The 18,251-nt window shown below is 46.1% G+C and overlaps 1 protein-coding gene across 1 annotated transcript in view; it reads left to right on the top strand.

The window, feature by feature from the left end:
• DLST (dihydrolipoamide S-succinyltransferase) overlaps window positions 1-18,251 on the top strand; it is a 160,930-nt gene that overhangs the window by 109,069 nt on the left and 33,610 nt on the right. The window contains exons 13-14 of the mRNA XM_069208479.1: window positions 2,988-3,071; window positions 12,522-12,689. Coding sequence (XP_069064580.1) covers window positions 2,988-3,071; window positions 12,522-12,689 — 252 coding nt within the window. The remainder of the gene's footprint in view (window positions 1-2,987; window positions 3,072-12,521; window positions 12,690-18,251) is intronic.

Here is an 18,251-nt window from a genome sequence, read left to right as displayed (position 1 = left end):
CAGTTGGAACATTATGTGCATACTTGAAATTATGGCCTCATGCATTGTCATTGCTTTCCATGCTAGGCATCACATACCCTACTGCAACAATGCCAGTCAACACATGGTCACAAGTGGAAGGTCACTGGGAGGATCTTGTGTTGGTACAGGCCACCACCCATCGCTCTCTGTGGTAGCGGAACAGCAAAAATCTGTTGCAGGACCAGCCCTTCAAAGACCGTGTTGTAGGTGACTATCACCACGAACGTGGGTGAGGAGCATATGTTCAGCAACTGACTGATCAGGGCATGTGGTTGCCGCACCCAAGGGTCCTCCAAATCAATTACCTTGAGCTCTTTACCGTCCAGCTAGCTCTCAAGTCCTTTTCACCAGGTTCAGAAAAAAACAGTCTTAATAAAATGTGACTGCCGTATAATCTCCATAAACAAGGTGGCACCCCCTCACCACAGCTGTTGGAGTTGGCACTAAGAATTTGACATCCAGTGCTTCACCTCCTGAGTCACCTGCTGGCAGAGTACCTTCCTGGAGTGGACAACGATTTTCTGGACCTCCTCAATATGGTGCAGCAACAAGTCCAAGCAGGAACTCCACCCTGCTCCCGTACTTTTGCCATTGCGGGGCTCCAGAGATCGATTTGCATCCGTCCAAAATGCTCTTCAGCTCAAGGTTCCCATATCCAGTCCATGGGTAATGCTGTATGGGTGCATTGGCAAGGGCTATTTGCTTAAGCTTTTTCTACTCTCCAACTTCTTTACATGGTTTGGAAGCGTCTGCGAACGTCCCTCACTCTGATTTTAGTGGTGCCTATGTGGGCGACCCTTCTAGAGATGTTGGTGGTCCCCCACAAGAATCTCCCCAATAGGCCAGATCATCTTAAACAGAACCATGGCAAAATAGGGCACCCCATCTCTAAGCAACTCAATTTAGCGATCTGGCTCCTGGCAACGTAGATTTCAGTGATCTTAACCTCCCTCAAGAGTTTGTCTTTTCCTCAAAGAAGCACATAGTCCCATTATGTGGGCCTGCTATGCTGCCAAGCCGAAGAGGTTTTTCCACTATTGGATTCCTAAGCATATAGACCCACTTAAACATGCAGTTTAGTATATTCTTGTACCTCCATCATCTAGAGAAATCAGGCCTCTTGTATATCTCCATACACCTTCATTTAGCTGCTATAACAGCTTACACATAGAACTAGGAAAACTGTTCTGTATTCAGAATCCAGGTCATCATGGCTTTCATGGAAGGACTCAAAATGGGTTATTCCACCCAGGTTACCCCCTTGCCCCAGTCTTAAACCTTTTCTTTGTTCTTACCACACTCATGGGGCCTCCTTTTATATCCATGTATTTGTGCCTATTACAGTTCCTTTCCTGGAAGATTGCTTTTCTTTTCGCTATAACATCTTTAAGGTGGGTGAACAGATTGCAGGCCCTCCCCCTCAAAGAGACTTTCTGGCAGGTTCATAACAAAATTGTTCTCAGAACAAACCCTAAATTCTCCCCTAGGGTGGATCTCTCCATTCCATATCAATCAAACCATTGAGCTCCTGGTTTTCTTCCAAAAAAAGCCAGACTCTGTGACAGAAGGGGACATTTGTACCCTTGATGTCAAGCCTGCCCTTGTGTATTACATTGATAGGACCCCAAGCCCTTTCGCAGAAGTTAGCAACTTTTTGTTGCTTACACCAAGCTACACAAAGGACACAATCTTTAAAAGGTGGGCACAACCAGATGGGTTGTCAAATGTATCTATACCTTTTACATTAAGACTAGAAGGAATTTAACTACCCTTCCCAGGCCTCATTCTTCTCACAAAAAAGGAGTGTGGCTTTCCTCAGAAACATACCCATGGCTGACATCTGGAAGGTAGCAATATGGGTCACTCCTCATACATTCACTAAACTCTATTGTGTTGCACACCAACAAGCAAAGGTTGGCCAAGCTATTCTACTAACCCTTTTTCAGGCCACTGCAACATCCTCTCGCTAGCCACTGCTTAGATGGGTACTGCATTTCAATCTGTGCAGAGCACGTGTTAATACGGCCACACATGCTCCAAAAGGAATATGTTACCTTGTAATCATCTATTCGTAGCATGTAGTGCTGTAGATTTGCAGGCACCCACCTCCCTGGAAGCCTTTGGTTGTTGCAGATGTACATTCTCCTACTTAAACTCTGTATATTCCTTCGCACTTCCCTAGCTTACACTCACTTTATGATCAACTGCTGTGCGGGGAAACAAATCCAACAAATGGGGCCAATGCTCATGCGCATTACCAACTAAGGGGGAAGTCACCATACCTCTGAACTCAAAAGACTTCTTTGAAGAAAAGCAAGTTGCAAACGTCCGAGCTCCACACCAGTTGGCAGGAGCATGCAGAATATGTGTATCTACAACGCTACATGCCACAAACCGATGCTTACAAGGTAACCTATTCCTTTCTTCCTGCTGACATGTTTCCGTTTTTCTTTTGTATGCTTGTTTTGCCTTTCCAAGCACGTGATATTTTAAATATGCTCCAAATTATTCAGTTTTTCTTCTCATTTTCCTGACTTCTCAGAAGGTAAAATAAGTGGTTGCTGGGGATTCTTCCCATCAAAGACAATGGTAGCTAATGGCCATGTGGTCTGTTCATTGAAGTGGTGCAAGCCTGAGTGTGATGTGATCCTTTGAACTCTGAAAAATTGCAAACTTTAAAGCCTATGCTGATGAGTCAGTAACGCAGAATCACCACCTTGTTCTAATTGTTTACATAATGCTATCACTGCTGATCAGATTAATTTTAACTTTCAGTACAGAAAACTGAACTGGCAAGCAGTGTGGTGAATGAGCCATTTGTGTCCTTTTCAACTTCTGTCAGGTCACCTAACTGCTGATGCTCTGCTGACGTAGTACATTCTATTTGTGTCCCAGAGTTAGGCTGCTGTTTCATTCATTTAATTTGTTCCCAATTTTCAGGTTTCTGTCTGTTTTTTTTCTCACAGGGTCTGGTAGTTCCTGTGGTCAGAAATGTTGAGTCGATGAACTTTGCGACCATTGAGCGAACCATTAACGAGCTCGGAGAGAAGGTAAGCTCTGGGATGGAGTAGTAGCAAATCACCAACATTATGTGGGGTGAATGAGATACCTACCTTGCTATCCGAGTGGAACATACCAGAATAATTGGTAGGTATTACAAATGCCTGTGAGAAATCAAGTAGTAATGCAGGTGCATTAATGGACAGTTTCACCTGACACTGGAAGCTCATCACTCTTCTGAAAGCTCCCTAATTGTAGTGTGTTAGTATAGGATTTTCCTGCAGTCCTACCGAGAACTATTCATGTAGAACCAGGATATAGCAATGTTCAAATATCTCAACCCGTTGTAGTAGCATAGTGGTGGTTTCTTCCTCAAAAGAGGGTTTGATTCAATAATGTAAGGGGTGCTAGTACATTCGTATAGTGGTTGTTTCTGCAGAAGAAGTTTGAACACAGACTTCGAAGATAGAGGTCCTAATGGATTAAAGTAAGACTCGATATTAACTATTGTAGGAAGTTGGCTCTGTATGTGCTATTTCAAAGTAAGGAATAGCATGCACAGAGTCCAAGGGTTCCCCTTAGAGGTAAAATAGTGGTAAAAAGAGATAATACTAATGCTCTATTTTGTGGTAGTGTGGTCGAGCAGTAGGCTTATCCAAGGAGTAGTGTTAAGCATTTGTTGTACATACACATAGACAATAAATGAGGTACACACACTCAGAGACAAATCCAGCCAATAGGTTTTGTTAGAGAAAAATATCTTTTCTTAGTTTATTTTAAGAACCACAGGTTCAAATTTCACATGTAATAGCTTGTTTGAAAGGTATTGCAGGTAAGTACTCTAGGAACTTTGAATCATTACTTTAGCATGTATACTTTTGTCATAAAACACAATAAGCTGTTTTAAAAGTGGACACTTAGTGCAATTTTCACAGTTCCTGGGGGAGGTAAGTTATTGTTAGTTTTCACAGGTAAGTAAGTCACTTACAGTTCTCAGTTTTTGGTCCAAGGTAGCCCACCGTTGGGGGTTCAGGGCAACCCCAAAGTTATCACACCAGCAGCTCAGGGCCGGTCAGGTGTAAAGGTCAAAGAGGTGCCCAAAACACATAGGCTTCAATGGAGAGAAGGGGGTGCCCCGGTTCCGGTCTGCTTGCAGGTAAGTACCCGCGTCTTCGGAGGGCAGACCAGGGGGGTTTTGTAGGGCACCGGGGGGGACACAAAGTAGCACAGAAAGTACACCCTCAGCAGCGCGGGGGCGGCCGGGTGCAGTGTGCAAACACGCGTCGGGTTTCCTTCAGGTTTCAATGGGAGACCAAGGGGTCTCTTTAGCGGTGCAGGCAGGCAAGGGGGGGGGCTCCTCGGGGTAGCCACCACCTAGGCAAGGGAGAGGGCCTCCTGGGGGTCACTCCTGCACAGAAGTTCCGTTTCTCTAGGCGCTGGGGGTTGCGGGTGCAGGGTCTTTTCCAGGCGTCGGGAAATGGAGTTCAGACAGTCGCGGTCAGGGGGAGCCTGGGGATTCCCTCTGCAGGCGTCGCTGTGGGGGCTCAGGGGGGACAACTTTGGTTACTCACAGTTGTAGAGTCGCCGGAGGGTCCTCCCTGAGTTGGTTGTTCTCCACCAGTCGAGTCGGGGTCGCCGGGTGCAGTGTTGCAAGTCTCACGCTTCTTGCGGGGAGTTGCAGGGGTCTTTAAATCTGCTCCTTGTAACAAAGTTGCAGTTCTTTTGGAGCAGTGCCGCTGTCCTCGGGAGTTTCTTGTCTTCTTCGAAGCGGGGCAGTCCTCAGAGGATTCAGAGGTCGCTGGTCCATTGGAAAGCGTCGCTGGAGCAGGGTTCTTTGGAAGGCAGGAGACAGGCCGGTGAGTTCTGGGGCCAAGGCAGTTGGTGTCTTCTGGTCTTCCTCTGCAGGGGTTTTCAGCTTTGCAGTCCTTCTTCTTGTAGTTGCAGGAATCTAAATTCTTAGGTTCAGGGAAGCCCTTAAATACTAAATTTAAGGGCGTGTTTAGGTCTGGGGGGTTAGTAGCCAATGGCTACTAGCCCTGAGGGTGGGTACACCCTCTTTGTGCCTCCTCCCAAGGGGAGGGGGTCACATTCCTATCCCTATTGGGGGAATCCTCCTTCTACAAGATGGAGGATTTCTAAAAGTCAGAGTAACCTCAGCTCAGGACACCTTAGGGGCTGTCCTGACTGGCCAGTGACTCCTCCTTGTTTTTCTCATTATCTCTCCTGGACTTGCCGCCAAAACTGGGGGCTGGGTCCAGGAGGCGGGCATCTCCACTAGCTGGAGTGCCCTGGGGCATTGTAACACGAAGCTTGAGCCTTTGAAGCTCACTGCTAGGTGTTACAGTTCCTGCAGGGGGGAGGTGTGAAGCACCTCCACCCAGAGCAGGCTTTGTTTCTGTCCTCAGAGAGCACAAAGGCTCTCACCGCATGAGGTCAGACACTCGTCTCTCAGCAGCAGGCTGGCACAGACCAGTCAGTCCTGCACTGAACAATTGGGTAAAATACAGGGGGTATCTCTAAGATGCCCTCTGTGTGCATTTTTTTATAAATCCAACACTGGCATCAGTGTGGGTTTATTATTCTGAGAAGTTTGATACTAAACTTCCCAGTATTCAGTGTAGCCATTATGGAGCTGTGGAGTTCGTTTTTGACAGACTCCCAGCCCATATACTCTTATGGCTACCCTGCACTTACAATGTCTAAGGTTTTGCTTAGACACTGTAGGGGCATAGTGCTCATGCACATATGCCCTCACCTGTGGTATAGTGCACCCTGCCTTAGGGCTGTAAGGCCTACTAGAGGGGTGACTTACCTATGCCACAGGCAGTGGGAGGTTGGCATGGCACCCTGAGGGGAGTGCCATGTTGACTTAGTCATTTTCTCCCCATCAGCACACACAAGCTGGCAAGCAGTGTGTCTGTGCTGAGTGAGGGGTCCCTAGGGTGGCATAAGACATGCTGCAGCCCTTAGAGACCTTCCCTGGCATCAGGGCCCTTGGTACCAGGGGTACCAGTTACAAGGGACTTACCTGGATGCCAGGGTTGTGCCAATTGTGGAGACAATGGTACATTTTAGGTGAAAGAACACTGGTGCTGGGGCCTGGTTAGCAGGGTCGCAGCACACTTCTCAGTCAAGTCAGCATCAGTATCAGGCAAAAAGTCAGGGGGTAACCATGCCAAGGAGGCATTTCCTTACAACTATTTACAGAGACATGGGTGAGCTCCTTCAAAGTTAAGTAACTCTGTTCCTAAGCGGTAAAAATCAGGTTTCAGTGAGGAATCCTGTGCTTACCCTAGGTTGCAGTGGCTAATGACAGACTTCTTTGAAAGAAAGCGTGCAACATATTTTAGCAGAACCAACACTACTTTAAAGTCAAGAAATCAAACTGTAAAATTCCAAAATCAATTAAGTAACAAGAAAGATTATAGTGACACAAGGTGACCATTCTTGGTAAAGCGCATCAGGAGTTAATCAATTGTTAATGAAAATGCAAAAAAATAAAAATCCATATAAGCCAATGGGGAAGCCAAAGATAATGTTGATCTATGTGCATTACCAAAATCGGTCACCAGAGACCATTCTACCAGAAATGAAAAGCTTTTAGCTACAAACTGCGCTGCCCCATGCAGGTTTGGAGGGCAGGGGCAGATCTATTGTATTACAGGCCCGTTCACTCAAATGCTCCTGAACTCCCAGGATCTCTTCTGGGTCACTAAGAACGCTGATTGCAGCTACAGACTTACTTCCTTAACCATCTTCTCCAGGGCCACAGCCAACTCTCTAGTCCCAGCTCTGTCAAATGTTTTGTAACTTTCAGATGTACCCACAGCACTTCCAGAAGTTGTTCTGGAAGGATCTAAATACAGAAACAATGGTGAGACCGACTTAAGTCAGTTTTCTATAAGGCCACAGCCAAAGTCTAGCCCCCCACTGAGTCTACTGGTTTTATTATCTGAGGTGCCTTATTTTATCCAGCATTTCCCCGTCGACCACAGGAGGCTAGCTTACCTGGCCTTTTGAGAATTGCATTCAAAGTCTGGTACGACGGAGGGCAAGGATACAAGGCCTTAGTCTTCTCTCCTGCAGACAGTAGATAACAGACTTTCTTTCCTCTTTGTCCATGTCATGTGTTGCAAATTGAGGAAGCTCCAAGAAATAGAAGTAACCCAGCAGTGGTTGTTGAAATGCTATTTGCTTACCCCGTTAAGTTATGCCCTTCCCAACTTTGCAGCATTTCTGTTGGCTTGCGGTCAAACCAGTCCAAAAATCTCTATTTTAGGGAGTGTTCAACATGGCAACAGATGGGCCCAGCTTCTAGCATTCTGCTATCGTGCCTATGTCATTTAGGTCAGCTATGTGGAGTACTTGAATTAGCATGAAGGTGGGAGAGGGAGGGCCTGCCTGGCACATTTCATTGAGCTGGCCTGCTTTAGACAGAGGTGAGTCCTTTCTAGAAATTATTTTTGTGACGTTCATATCAAAAACTTCCCACTGAATTGCATCTTTATTAACTTGCAGAAAGGCATGCATGCTGTAAGGAAATGCCTCCTTGGCATGGTTACCCCCTGACTTTTTGCCTTTGCTGATGCTATGTTTTGAATTGAAAGTGTGCTCAGGCCTGCTAACCAGGCCCCAGCACCAGTGTTCTTTCCCTAACCTGTACTTTTGTTTCACAATTGGCACACCCTGGCATCCAGGTAAGTCCCTTGTAACTGGTACCCCTGGTACCAAAGGCCCTGATGCCAGGGAAGGTCTCTAAGGGCTGCAGCATATCTTATGCCACCCTGGGGACCCCTCACTCAGCACAGACACACTGCTTGCCAGCTTGTGTGTGCTGGTGAGGACAAAACAAGTAAGTCGACATGGCACTCCCCTCAGGGTGCCATGCCAACCTCACACTGCCTATGCAGTATAGATAAGTCACCCCTCTAGCAGGCCTTACAGCCCTAAGGCAGGGTGCACTATACCATGGGTGAGGGCACCAGTGCATGAGCACTGTGCCCCTACAGTGTCTAAGCCAAACCTTAGACATTGTAAGTGCAGGGTAGCCATAAGAGTATATGGTCTGGGAGTCTGTCAAACACGAACTCCACAGCACCATAATGGCTACACTGAAAACTGGGAAGTTTGGTATCAAACTTCTCAGCACAATAAATGCACACTGATGCCAGTGTACATTTTATTGTAAAATACACCCCAGAGGGCACCTTAAAGGTGCCCCCTGAAACCTTAACCAACTACCTGTGTAGGCTGACTGGTTTTAGCAGCCTGCCACACTCGAGACATGTTGCTGGCCACATGGGGAGAGTGCCTTTGTCACTCTGTGGCTAGTAGCATCTCCACCCAGTGCAGGCTTTGTTATCACCTCCCCCAGGCAGGAGCTGTAACACCTGGCGGTGAGCCTCAAAGGCTCACCCCCTTTGTTCCAGCACCACAGGGCACTCCAGCTAGTGGAGTTGCCCGCCCCCTCCGGCCACGGCCCCACTTTTGGCGGCAAGGCCGGAGGAAATAATGAGAATAACAAGGATGAGTCACTAGCCAGTCAGGACAGCCCCTAAGGTGTCCTGAGCTGAGGTGACTCTAACTTTTAGAAATCCTCCATCTTGCAGATGGAGGATTCCCCCAATAGGGATAGGAATGTGACCCCCTCCCCTTGGGAGGAGGCACAAAGAGGGTGTACCCACCCCTCAGGGCTAGTAGCCATTGGCTACTAACCCCCCAGACCTAAACACGCCCTTAAATTTAGTATTTAAGGGCTCCCCTGAACCTAGGAACTCAGATTCCTGCAACCTAAGAAGAAGAGGACTGCTGAGCTGAAAAACCCTGCAGAGAAGACGGAGACACCAACTGCCTTGGCCCCAGCTCTACCGGCCTGTCTCCCCCTTCGGAAGAAAACTGCTCCAGCGACGCTTTCCCCAGGACCAGCGACCTCTGAATCCTCAGAGGACTGCCCTGCTTTAGAAGGACCAAGAAACTCCCGAGAACAGCGGCCCTGTTCACCCAAGACTGCAAATTTGTTTCCAAAGGAGCAACTTTAAAACGACTGCGTTTCCCGCCAGAAGCGTGAGACTTGCAACCCTGTACCCGGCGACCCCGACTCGACTGGTGGAGAAACAACGCTTCAGGGAGGACTCCCCGGCGACTCCAAGACTGTGAGTAACCAAAGTTGTCCCCCCTGACCCCCCACAGCGACGCCTGCAGAGGGAGTCCCGAGGCTCCCCCTGACCGCGACTGCCTGACTCTCAGATCCCGACGCCTGGAAAAGACCCTGCACCCGCAGCCCCCAGGACCTGAAGGATCGGAACTCCAGTGCAGGAGTGACCCCCAGGAGGCCCTCTCCCTTGCCCAGGTGGTGGCTACCCCGAGGAGCCCCCCCCCCTTGCCTGCCTGCACCGCTGAAGAGACCCCTTGGTCTCCCATTGATTCCTATTACAAACCCGACGCTTGTTCGCACACTGCACCCAGCCACCCCCGCGCTGCTGAGGGTGTACTTTCTGTGTGGACTTGTGTCCCCCCCCGGTGCCCTACAAAACCCCCCTGGTCTGCCCTCCGAAGACGCGGGTACTTACCTGCTGGCAGACTGGAACCGGGGCACCCCCTTCTCCATTGAAGCCTATGTGTTTTGGGCACCACTTTGAACTCTGCACCTGACCGGCCCTGAGCTGCTGGTGTGGTAACTTTGGGGTTGCTCTGAACCCCCAACGGTGGGCTACCTTGGACCCAAATTTGAACCCCGTAGGTGGTTTACTTACCTGCAAGAACTAACTAACTCTTACTCCCCCTAGGAACTGTGAAAATTGCACTAAGTGTCTAGTTTTAAAATAGCTATATGTGTTTTATTTGAAAAGTATATATGCTATTGTGATTATTCAAACTTCCTAAAGTACTTACCTGCAATACCTTTCATGCAAAGTATTACATGTAGAATTTGAACCTGTGGTTCTTAAAATAAACTAAGAAAATATATTTTTCTATAACAAAACCTATTGGCTGGATTTGTCTCTGAGTGTGTGTTCCTCATTTATTGCCTGTGTGTATGTACAACAAATGCTTAACACTACTCCTTTGATAAGCCTACTGCTCGACCACACTACCACAAAATAGAGCATTAGTATTATCTCTTTTTGCCACTATCTTACCTCTAAGGGGAACCCTTGGACTCTGTGCATACTATTCCTTACTTTGAAATAGTGCATACAGAGCCAACTTCCTACACATGCGGATTGGCTAGCTTTTTCCTAGTTTGGGGGCCATAGGAATATGATGTTTATTCTTTAAACAAGCTTTAAAATGGGATAAAGACTGTCCCAGCCAGTAAAATAAAATAAAAACTTGATTCTGCTGAAACATGCCAGCCTCTTATTTGGCATGTCTCATTCCAACGATTACACATCTAGTTCTTGTGGGCTTCACGATCTATTTTGAAGGTCACTTAAATGTTTGAACAGGCGTTTTGAATGTGTCCGATGATTGTTTCAGACATGTACTTGCTTTAGCCTTTGGCCAACCAGGCTTCGCAAAATCTGCTCGCTCACTGTCTTTCATATTTTATCAGGTCGAGGTATTTTGAAGCCCTACTCCGTGTTCTGTTTGTCAGAAAGCCAAGGAGCAGTAAAGAAGTCTTTAAATCGTGTTCTTGTCACATTTGGTGTGTTCAGAGACAGAGGTCAAATGTCAGTATGTCTTATAATTAATTTTCCTTCTAACTGCAGAGTTCCAGGATTTTGTAAGGTGAACTCTGAGGTGCTGTAGAAAGAGTGTGAAATAAAGGCTATTGGGTGTCAGGTTTTTTCTTAACACACAACATTTAAATAAGTCAACTGTACAAACATTTCCAAGATATATTTCAGTAGTTGTGAAAGCTATTGTTTGTACTTTTGTGTGATGTAAAAAATATTTTAATAGGATGAAAACAAATCGGAGCACTTTACTTGGTGATGTTCAAAGAATAAATACTTTTTTCTGAAATCCAATTTTCTCAGGTTAATGCATTATATCAGTGGTTCCCAACCTGTGATCCGGGGACACCTGGGGGTCTGAAAAGCCTCCTCAGGGGGGTCCACGACTGCTTAGAAAATTAAATAATAATAACAGATTAATAAAGTGTATATAAATAAAGTGACGAAACGTACCATTACATTTTATTATGTACTGTAAATGTTAAGGAATTGGAAATTTGAGGCTTAAAATTAAATTAGTATTCTCAGATTGATTCGTGGAAGCAGTGTAGGTGCATCAAACAGAATATAATATGGACAATTTGTGGCTTCAGTTGACTTTAAAAAAGCTCCAGCCTTCCTAATAAAATTATATATTTTTATTTTTTTTATTATATTTGTTTGCAAATTAAAGTGTTATTTGTGTATGAGTTAGATGAATGTTTGTTTCTGTATTTCTTTGTATTGTTTTGCGTTTCAAATCATCAACAATGTTCAGGCTGGGGTCCTTGGGTTCCAGTAATGATAAAATGAGGGCCCACAGAAGTCAAAAGCTTGGCAACTACTGCATTGTGTAGTTTTATATGTAAAGCTGTAAGTTAGTGGGAAGGTTTTTGGACATTTCTTGGAACTGTACTGTCTGTAAATGGCAATGTGGGCCCCATCATGCTTAAGTAATATATTTATTAAATGTGAGTGTTTAAGCATAAATTGAGAAACACTCCTGCCCTGTTAGCAATGCTATTAGTAAACTAAGAGGCTGGTCATGGATCATGTGTCCCATATATGTGGGCTCGATTATTTTTATACATGAAGCAAATGGTTAGTCAATTTGATCAAACAGGAGTTTTTTTTGTACAGCGGAAATGCTGAGCTCACATATTTGTAGGTGCTCTTATATGTGAGAATATTTGCCTAGGATCACACAGTTTGAGACCCGTTTTTGGGTCAAGTACATTGCAGTTATGGTTGAGTAGGTTATTCGAGTTATTCCACCTGCAGGTCTAGTGACATATTCATGATTTTGTGAGCCCTGCCTACTGCGACTCAGGTTGTAGTGGCTACCCTGATATTATGTTTTCACACATACCTCATGTGAGTGTTGCAAAGCTGCTATAATTCCCATTTTTAATATTTGGTTTATTTGCCACGTAATGCTGTTTTTACACATTGTTATTGTGGCTTTACCCAAAAGTAACTTAAGCCAATTATGGCTTGTCATGATTGGAGGGTAGGACAAATGTGCTCAGAGATGTTTACTAGCTTACCAGAGCTAAATATGCTGCAATTTAGGCCCTTAAAAATGAGCCAGGAAGACCATGATGAAAAAGATAGATCTCTGCCATTAATTCGTGTTTTGACTCTAATACAGCAGTGTACTGGGTATGATGATCATGTGGACCCTGGTGTGTAAAATATATGTTCCTGCACCTCAGTGTAGTGAATAATCATTTATCAAACATTCTCTTACTTGTTCTGAAACTTGCAGCTACATATACTGTACGTAAACACATATAGTCACTTCTGAGAAACATTGCTAAAGCGCTGCTGTTTTTCTTGCAGGCCCGTAAAAACGAGCTGGCCATTGAAGACATGGATGGTGGCACTTTCACGATCAGCAATGGTGGAGTTTTTGGTTCATTGTATGGGACACCAATCATCAATCCTCCGCAGTCTGCCATACTAGGCATGCATGGGATCTTCGACAGACCAGTTGCTGTTGCTGGCAAGGTATGTCTGCAATCCAGGCCCATTGCTAGAGACACATGCTACAAGCTTCTTGCTTTAGTTGTCTTAATATATGGATGTGCACTCATATTGGCATAGATTTTAATTTGATATGGGTAACCCTATTCTGTTGCTATGATTAGGACGTATGTGCTCCTACCCCATCATTGAAAGTAGGGTAAGTTTGCTCCAACCCCATTATTGTGAAGTGACTACCTATTCGCTACATGGGTTTATTACAAACGCCCTACAGTACCGCACAGTGCAAGACACCACATTCTGCAACTTGCCTAAAAACGTGATAATAGAAGAATAATTGAATTCATGCAGTCTACAAGGTACAACCTTGCTGCATTTTCTTTCCTCTACATACGAAAAACCTTTTAACACCCAGTGCTACATACTGTACATAGCTCACAATTACATTCATAAACGCTCTCCAATCTCTCACAGAACTCAGTAGAGAAAAGAATGTTGTACGTTAGGTATTCTGTTTAACATGCTTCAGTCACGAATGTCCCCTTAAGCACCTGCCCCTTTGCCATACTTTTTTAGTTTGCATACATTTTGTCAAATCTTTGCCTGCACATGCAAGGGTTTCTAACTCAGACCTGTGTCGCCTTCACATCACCTCACATTCATACTTGCCACTCGTCATTTCTTTGTTTCTTACTTTCATATCAAAAGTTGTTCCATCTTGATTTCACATTGTTCGATGGCATCTGTCGCTGTAGATACGCATGTTTTGCAATAGCTCGCCATCTGGTGTTGGGCCGGAGTGTTACAAGTTGTTTTTCTTCGAAGAAGTCTTTCGAGTCACGGGACCGAGTGACTCCTCCTTTTGTCTCCATTGCGCATGGGCGTCGACTCCATCTTCGATTGTTTTTTTTCCGCCATCGGGTTCGGACGTGTTCCTGTCGCTCCGAGTTTCGGAACGGAGAATTAGCTAATTTCGGAAGATTTTCGTCGGTATTGTTGCGTTCGGGATCGGCGTACTTAGATTCAACACCGCATCGAAGATCGAAGAGCTCCGGTGCCCTTCGGGGTAGTTTTTCGATCCCCCGTCGGGGCCTGGTCGGCCCGACCGCGTGCTGAAGAACGCCGATGGAACGGACCCCGTTCCGTTTCTGCCCCAAATGCCACAATAAATACCCCTATACAGACCAACACTTGGTCTGTAACCTGTGCCTGTCACCTGAGCACAGTGAAGACACCTGTGAGGCCTGTCGTGCGTTCCGGTCCCGAAAGACACTCCGAGACCGTCGAGCCAGAAGACTTCAGATGGCGTCCGCGCCGACAGCCCACTGAGAGTTCGAGGAGCAGGAAGAGGAAGGTACCTTCTCGATCCAAGAATCGGACTCCGAAGGATTCGACGATACACAAACCGTGAGTAAGACGTCGAAAACCACACAGAGGAAGATTTACAAGGCCCAGGGGACGCCACTGCCATCAGGCCATGGCTCCACCCATAAATTCGGTGACCGACCGTCGGCACCGAAAAAGGCCCAAACAGTGCCGAGATCGTCCGACTCCGGTCGAGACACCGGCACGCAGCCTTCTCGGGACCGAGAAAGTGCTGGAGACAAGCCTCGACACCGAGATGCCGGTGTGGACATGGCTCGACGCCGAGACAGCGGCACCGAAGAAGATAGACGCCGAGAGGTTTCGGCCCCGAAAAAGAAAAAAGTCACCTCGGAGCCGAAAAAACAGGCAGACAGGGTTTCGGTGCCGAAACAAACTGCAAGCGACCCAGCTCCAGGCTCTTATACAGAAGAGCACTCGCTAACCTCCCAAATGCAAAAGCATAGGTTTGAGGAAGAGCTACAATCAACTGATGTGGACCATACGCAAAAGCGTATCTTCATACAGCAGGGGAAAGGAAAAATAAGCACCCTTCCCCCCATTAGAAGAAAGGGAAGGTTGGAGTTCCAAACTGAACAGACACCACAACCAAAAGTGGTGAAAAGAGTTACCCCACCACCCTCTCCTCCGCCCGTGATTAACGTCTCACCAGCACGAACTCCATCACACTCCCCAACTCACACCACCATAAGCCAGGGTGACCAAGATCAAGACGCATGGGACCTATACGACGCCCCAGTGTCAGATAACAGTCCGGAGGCATACCCTACGAAGCCATCTCCACCAGAAGACAGCACCGCGTATTCTCAAGTGGTGGCTAGAGCAGCACAATTTCACAACGTAAGCCTCCACTCAGAACAGGTCGAGGATGATTTTTTATTCAACACACTCTCCTCCACCCACAGCTCATACCAAAGCCTGCCTATGCTCCCTGGTATGCTCCGGCACGCGAAAGAAATCTTTAAGGAGCCGGTCAAAAGTAGGGCAATCACACCAAGGGTGGAAAAAAAGTATAAGGCGCCTCCTACAGACCCGGTTTTCATCACTACACAGCTGCCACCAGACTCTGTCGTTGTAGGAGCAGCTAGGAAAAGGGCCAACTCTCACACATCTGGAGATGCACCACCCCCAGATAAAGAAAGCCGCAAGTTCGATGCAGCTGGTAAAAGAGTCTCAGCACAAGCTGAAAACCAGTGGCGCATCGCGAACTCCCAGGCACTACTTGCGCGCTATGACAGAGCCCACTGGGACGAGATGCAACATCTCATTGAACATCTGCCCAAGGACTTACAAAATAGGGCAAAACAAGTGGTTGAGGAGGGACAGACCATTTCCAACAACCCGATCCGCTCCTCCATGAACGCTGCAGATACAGCTGCACGGACAATACATCTGTAACTATCAGAAGGCATGCATGGCTCCGAACGTCTGGATTTAAACCAGCGATTCAACAAGCAGTTCTCAATATGCCTTTTAATGAAAAAGAACTGTTCGGTCCAGAAGTGGACACAGCGATTGAGAAACTCAAAAAAGATACGGACACTGCCAAAGCCATGGGCGCACTCTACTCCCCACAGAGCAGAGGGAATTACAGCACATTCCGTAAAACACCCTTTCGAGGGGGGTTTCGGGGTCAGAGCACACAAGCCAGCACCTCACAAGCAACACCGTCCAGTTACCAGGGACAGTATAGAGGAGGTTTTCGGGGACAATATAGAGGAGGGCAATTCCCTAGAAATAGAGGAAGATTTCAGAGCCCCAAAACCCCTACTACTAAACAGTGACTCACATGTCACTCACCCCCTCCACACAACACCAGTGGGGGGAAGAATAAGTCATTATTACAAAGCATGGGAGGAAATCACTACAGACACTTGGGTTCTAGCAATTATCCAACATGGTTATTGCATAGAATTTCTACAATTCCCTCCAAACATACCACCAAAAGCACAAAATTTGACAACACACCATTCCAATCTCCTGGAGATAGAAGTGCAGGCACTATTGCAAAAGAATGCAATCGAATTAGTGCCAAACACACAAATAAACACAGGAGTTTACTCACTGTACTTTCTGATACCAAAGAAGGACAAAACGCTGAGACCAATCCTAGACCTCAGAGTAGTGAACACTTTCATCAAATCAGACCACTTTCACATGGTCACACTACAAGAAGTATTGCCATTGATAAAACTACACGACTACATGGCAACTTTAGACCTCAAGGATGCTTATTTCCATATACCAATACACCCATCGCACAGGAAATACCTAAGGTTTGTATTCAAGGGAATACATTACCAATTCAAGGTACTGCCTTTCGGATTAACAACCGCACCAAGAGTCTTTACCAAATGTCTAGCGGTAGTCGCTGCACACATAAGAAGGCAGCAAATACATGTGTTCCCATATCTAGACGACTGGCTAATCAAGGCCCATTCGTTAATACAGTGCTCAAATCACACAAATCATATCATACAAACCCTCTTCAAACTAGGGTTCACCGTCAATTTCACAAAATCCAAAATTCTGCCGCGCAAGGTACAACAATACCTGGGAGCCATAATAGACACATCAAAAGGAGTAGCCACTCCAAGTCCACAAAGAATTCGAAATTTCAACACCATCATACAACGCATGTATCCAACACAAAGGATACACGCAAAGATGGTACTACAACTCCTAGGCATGATGTCTTCATGCATAGCCATTGTCCCAAACGCAAGACTGCACATGAGGCCCTTACAACAGTGCCTAGCATCACAATGGTCACAAGCACAGGGTCACCTTCTAGATCTGGTGTTAATAGACCGCCAAACTTACCTCTCGCTTCTGTGGTGGAACAACATAAATTTAAACAAAGGGCGGCCTTTCCAAGACCCAGTGCCACAATACGTAATAACAACAGATGCTTCCATGACAGGGTGGGGAGCACACCTCGATCAACACAGCATACAAGGACAATGGAACGTACATCAAACAACACTGCATATAAATCACCTAGAACTTCTAGCAGTTTTTCAAGCACTAAAAGCTTTCCAACCAATAATAGTTCACAAATACATTCTCGTCAAAACAGACAACATGACAACAATGTATTATCTAAACAAGCAAGGGGGGACGCACTCCACGCAGTTAAGCCTGCTAGCACAAAAGATTTGGCGTTGGGCAATTCACAACCAAATTCGCCTAATAGCACAATTTATACCAGGGATCCAAAATCAACTCGCAGACAATCTCTCTCGATCACCAACAGGTCCACGAATGGGAAATTCACCCCCAAATTCTGAACACTTATTTCAAACTCTGGGGAACACCTCAGATAGACTTGTTTGCGACAAGGGAGAACGCAAAATGCCAAAACTTCGCATCCAGATACCCACACAAACAGTCCCAAGGCAATGCCCTATGGATGAACTGGTCAGGGATATTTGCTTACGCTTTTCCTCCTCTCCCTCTCCTTCCTTACCTGGTAAACAAACTCAGTCAAAACAAACTCAAACTCATATTGATAGCACCAACTTGGGCAAGGCAACCCTGGTACACAACGCTGCTAGACCTATCAGTAGTACCCTGCATCAAATTGCCCAACAGGCCAGATCTGTTGACACAGCACAACCAAAAGATCAGACACCCAGATCCAGCATCGCTGAATCTAGCAATCTGGCTCCTGAAATCCTAGAATTCGGGCACTTACAACTTACCCAAGAATGTATGGAAGTCATAAAACAAGCCAGAAGGCCATCCACCAGGCACTGCTATGCAAGTAAATGGAAGAGGTTTGTTTGCTACTGCCATATTAATCAAATACAACCATTACACACAACTCCAGAACATGTAGTGGGTTACTTGCTTCACTTACAAAAATCTAACCTGGCTTTCTCTTCCATTAAAATACACCTTGCAGCAATATCTGCATACCTGCAGACTACCTATTCAACTTCCCTATATAAGATACCAGTCATTAAAGCATTCATGGAGGGCCTTAGGAGAATTATACCACCAAGAACACACCTGTTCCTTCATGGAACCTAAATGTTGTCCTAACTAGACTTATGGGTCCACCTTTTGAACCCATGCACTCCTGCGACATACAGTTCCTAACCTGGAAGGTGGCATTTCTCATCGCCATTACTTCCCTAAGAAGAGTAAGCGAGATTCAGGCGTTTACAATACAGGAACCTTTTATACAACTACACAAAA

This window comes from Pleurodeles waltl, chromosome 9 (assembly GCF_031143425.1).
Source record: "Pleurodeles waltl isolate 20211129_DDA chromosome 9, aPleWal1.hap1.20221129, whole genome shotgun sequence".
NCBI classification, from domain to species: Eukaryota; Metazoa; Chordata; class Amphibia; order Caudata; family Salamandridae; genus Pleurodeles; species Pleurodeles waltl.
Note: the sequence above shows the minus strand (reverse complement) of the source record. Positions and strands in the feature narration are given on the sequence as shown.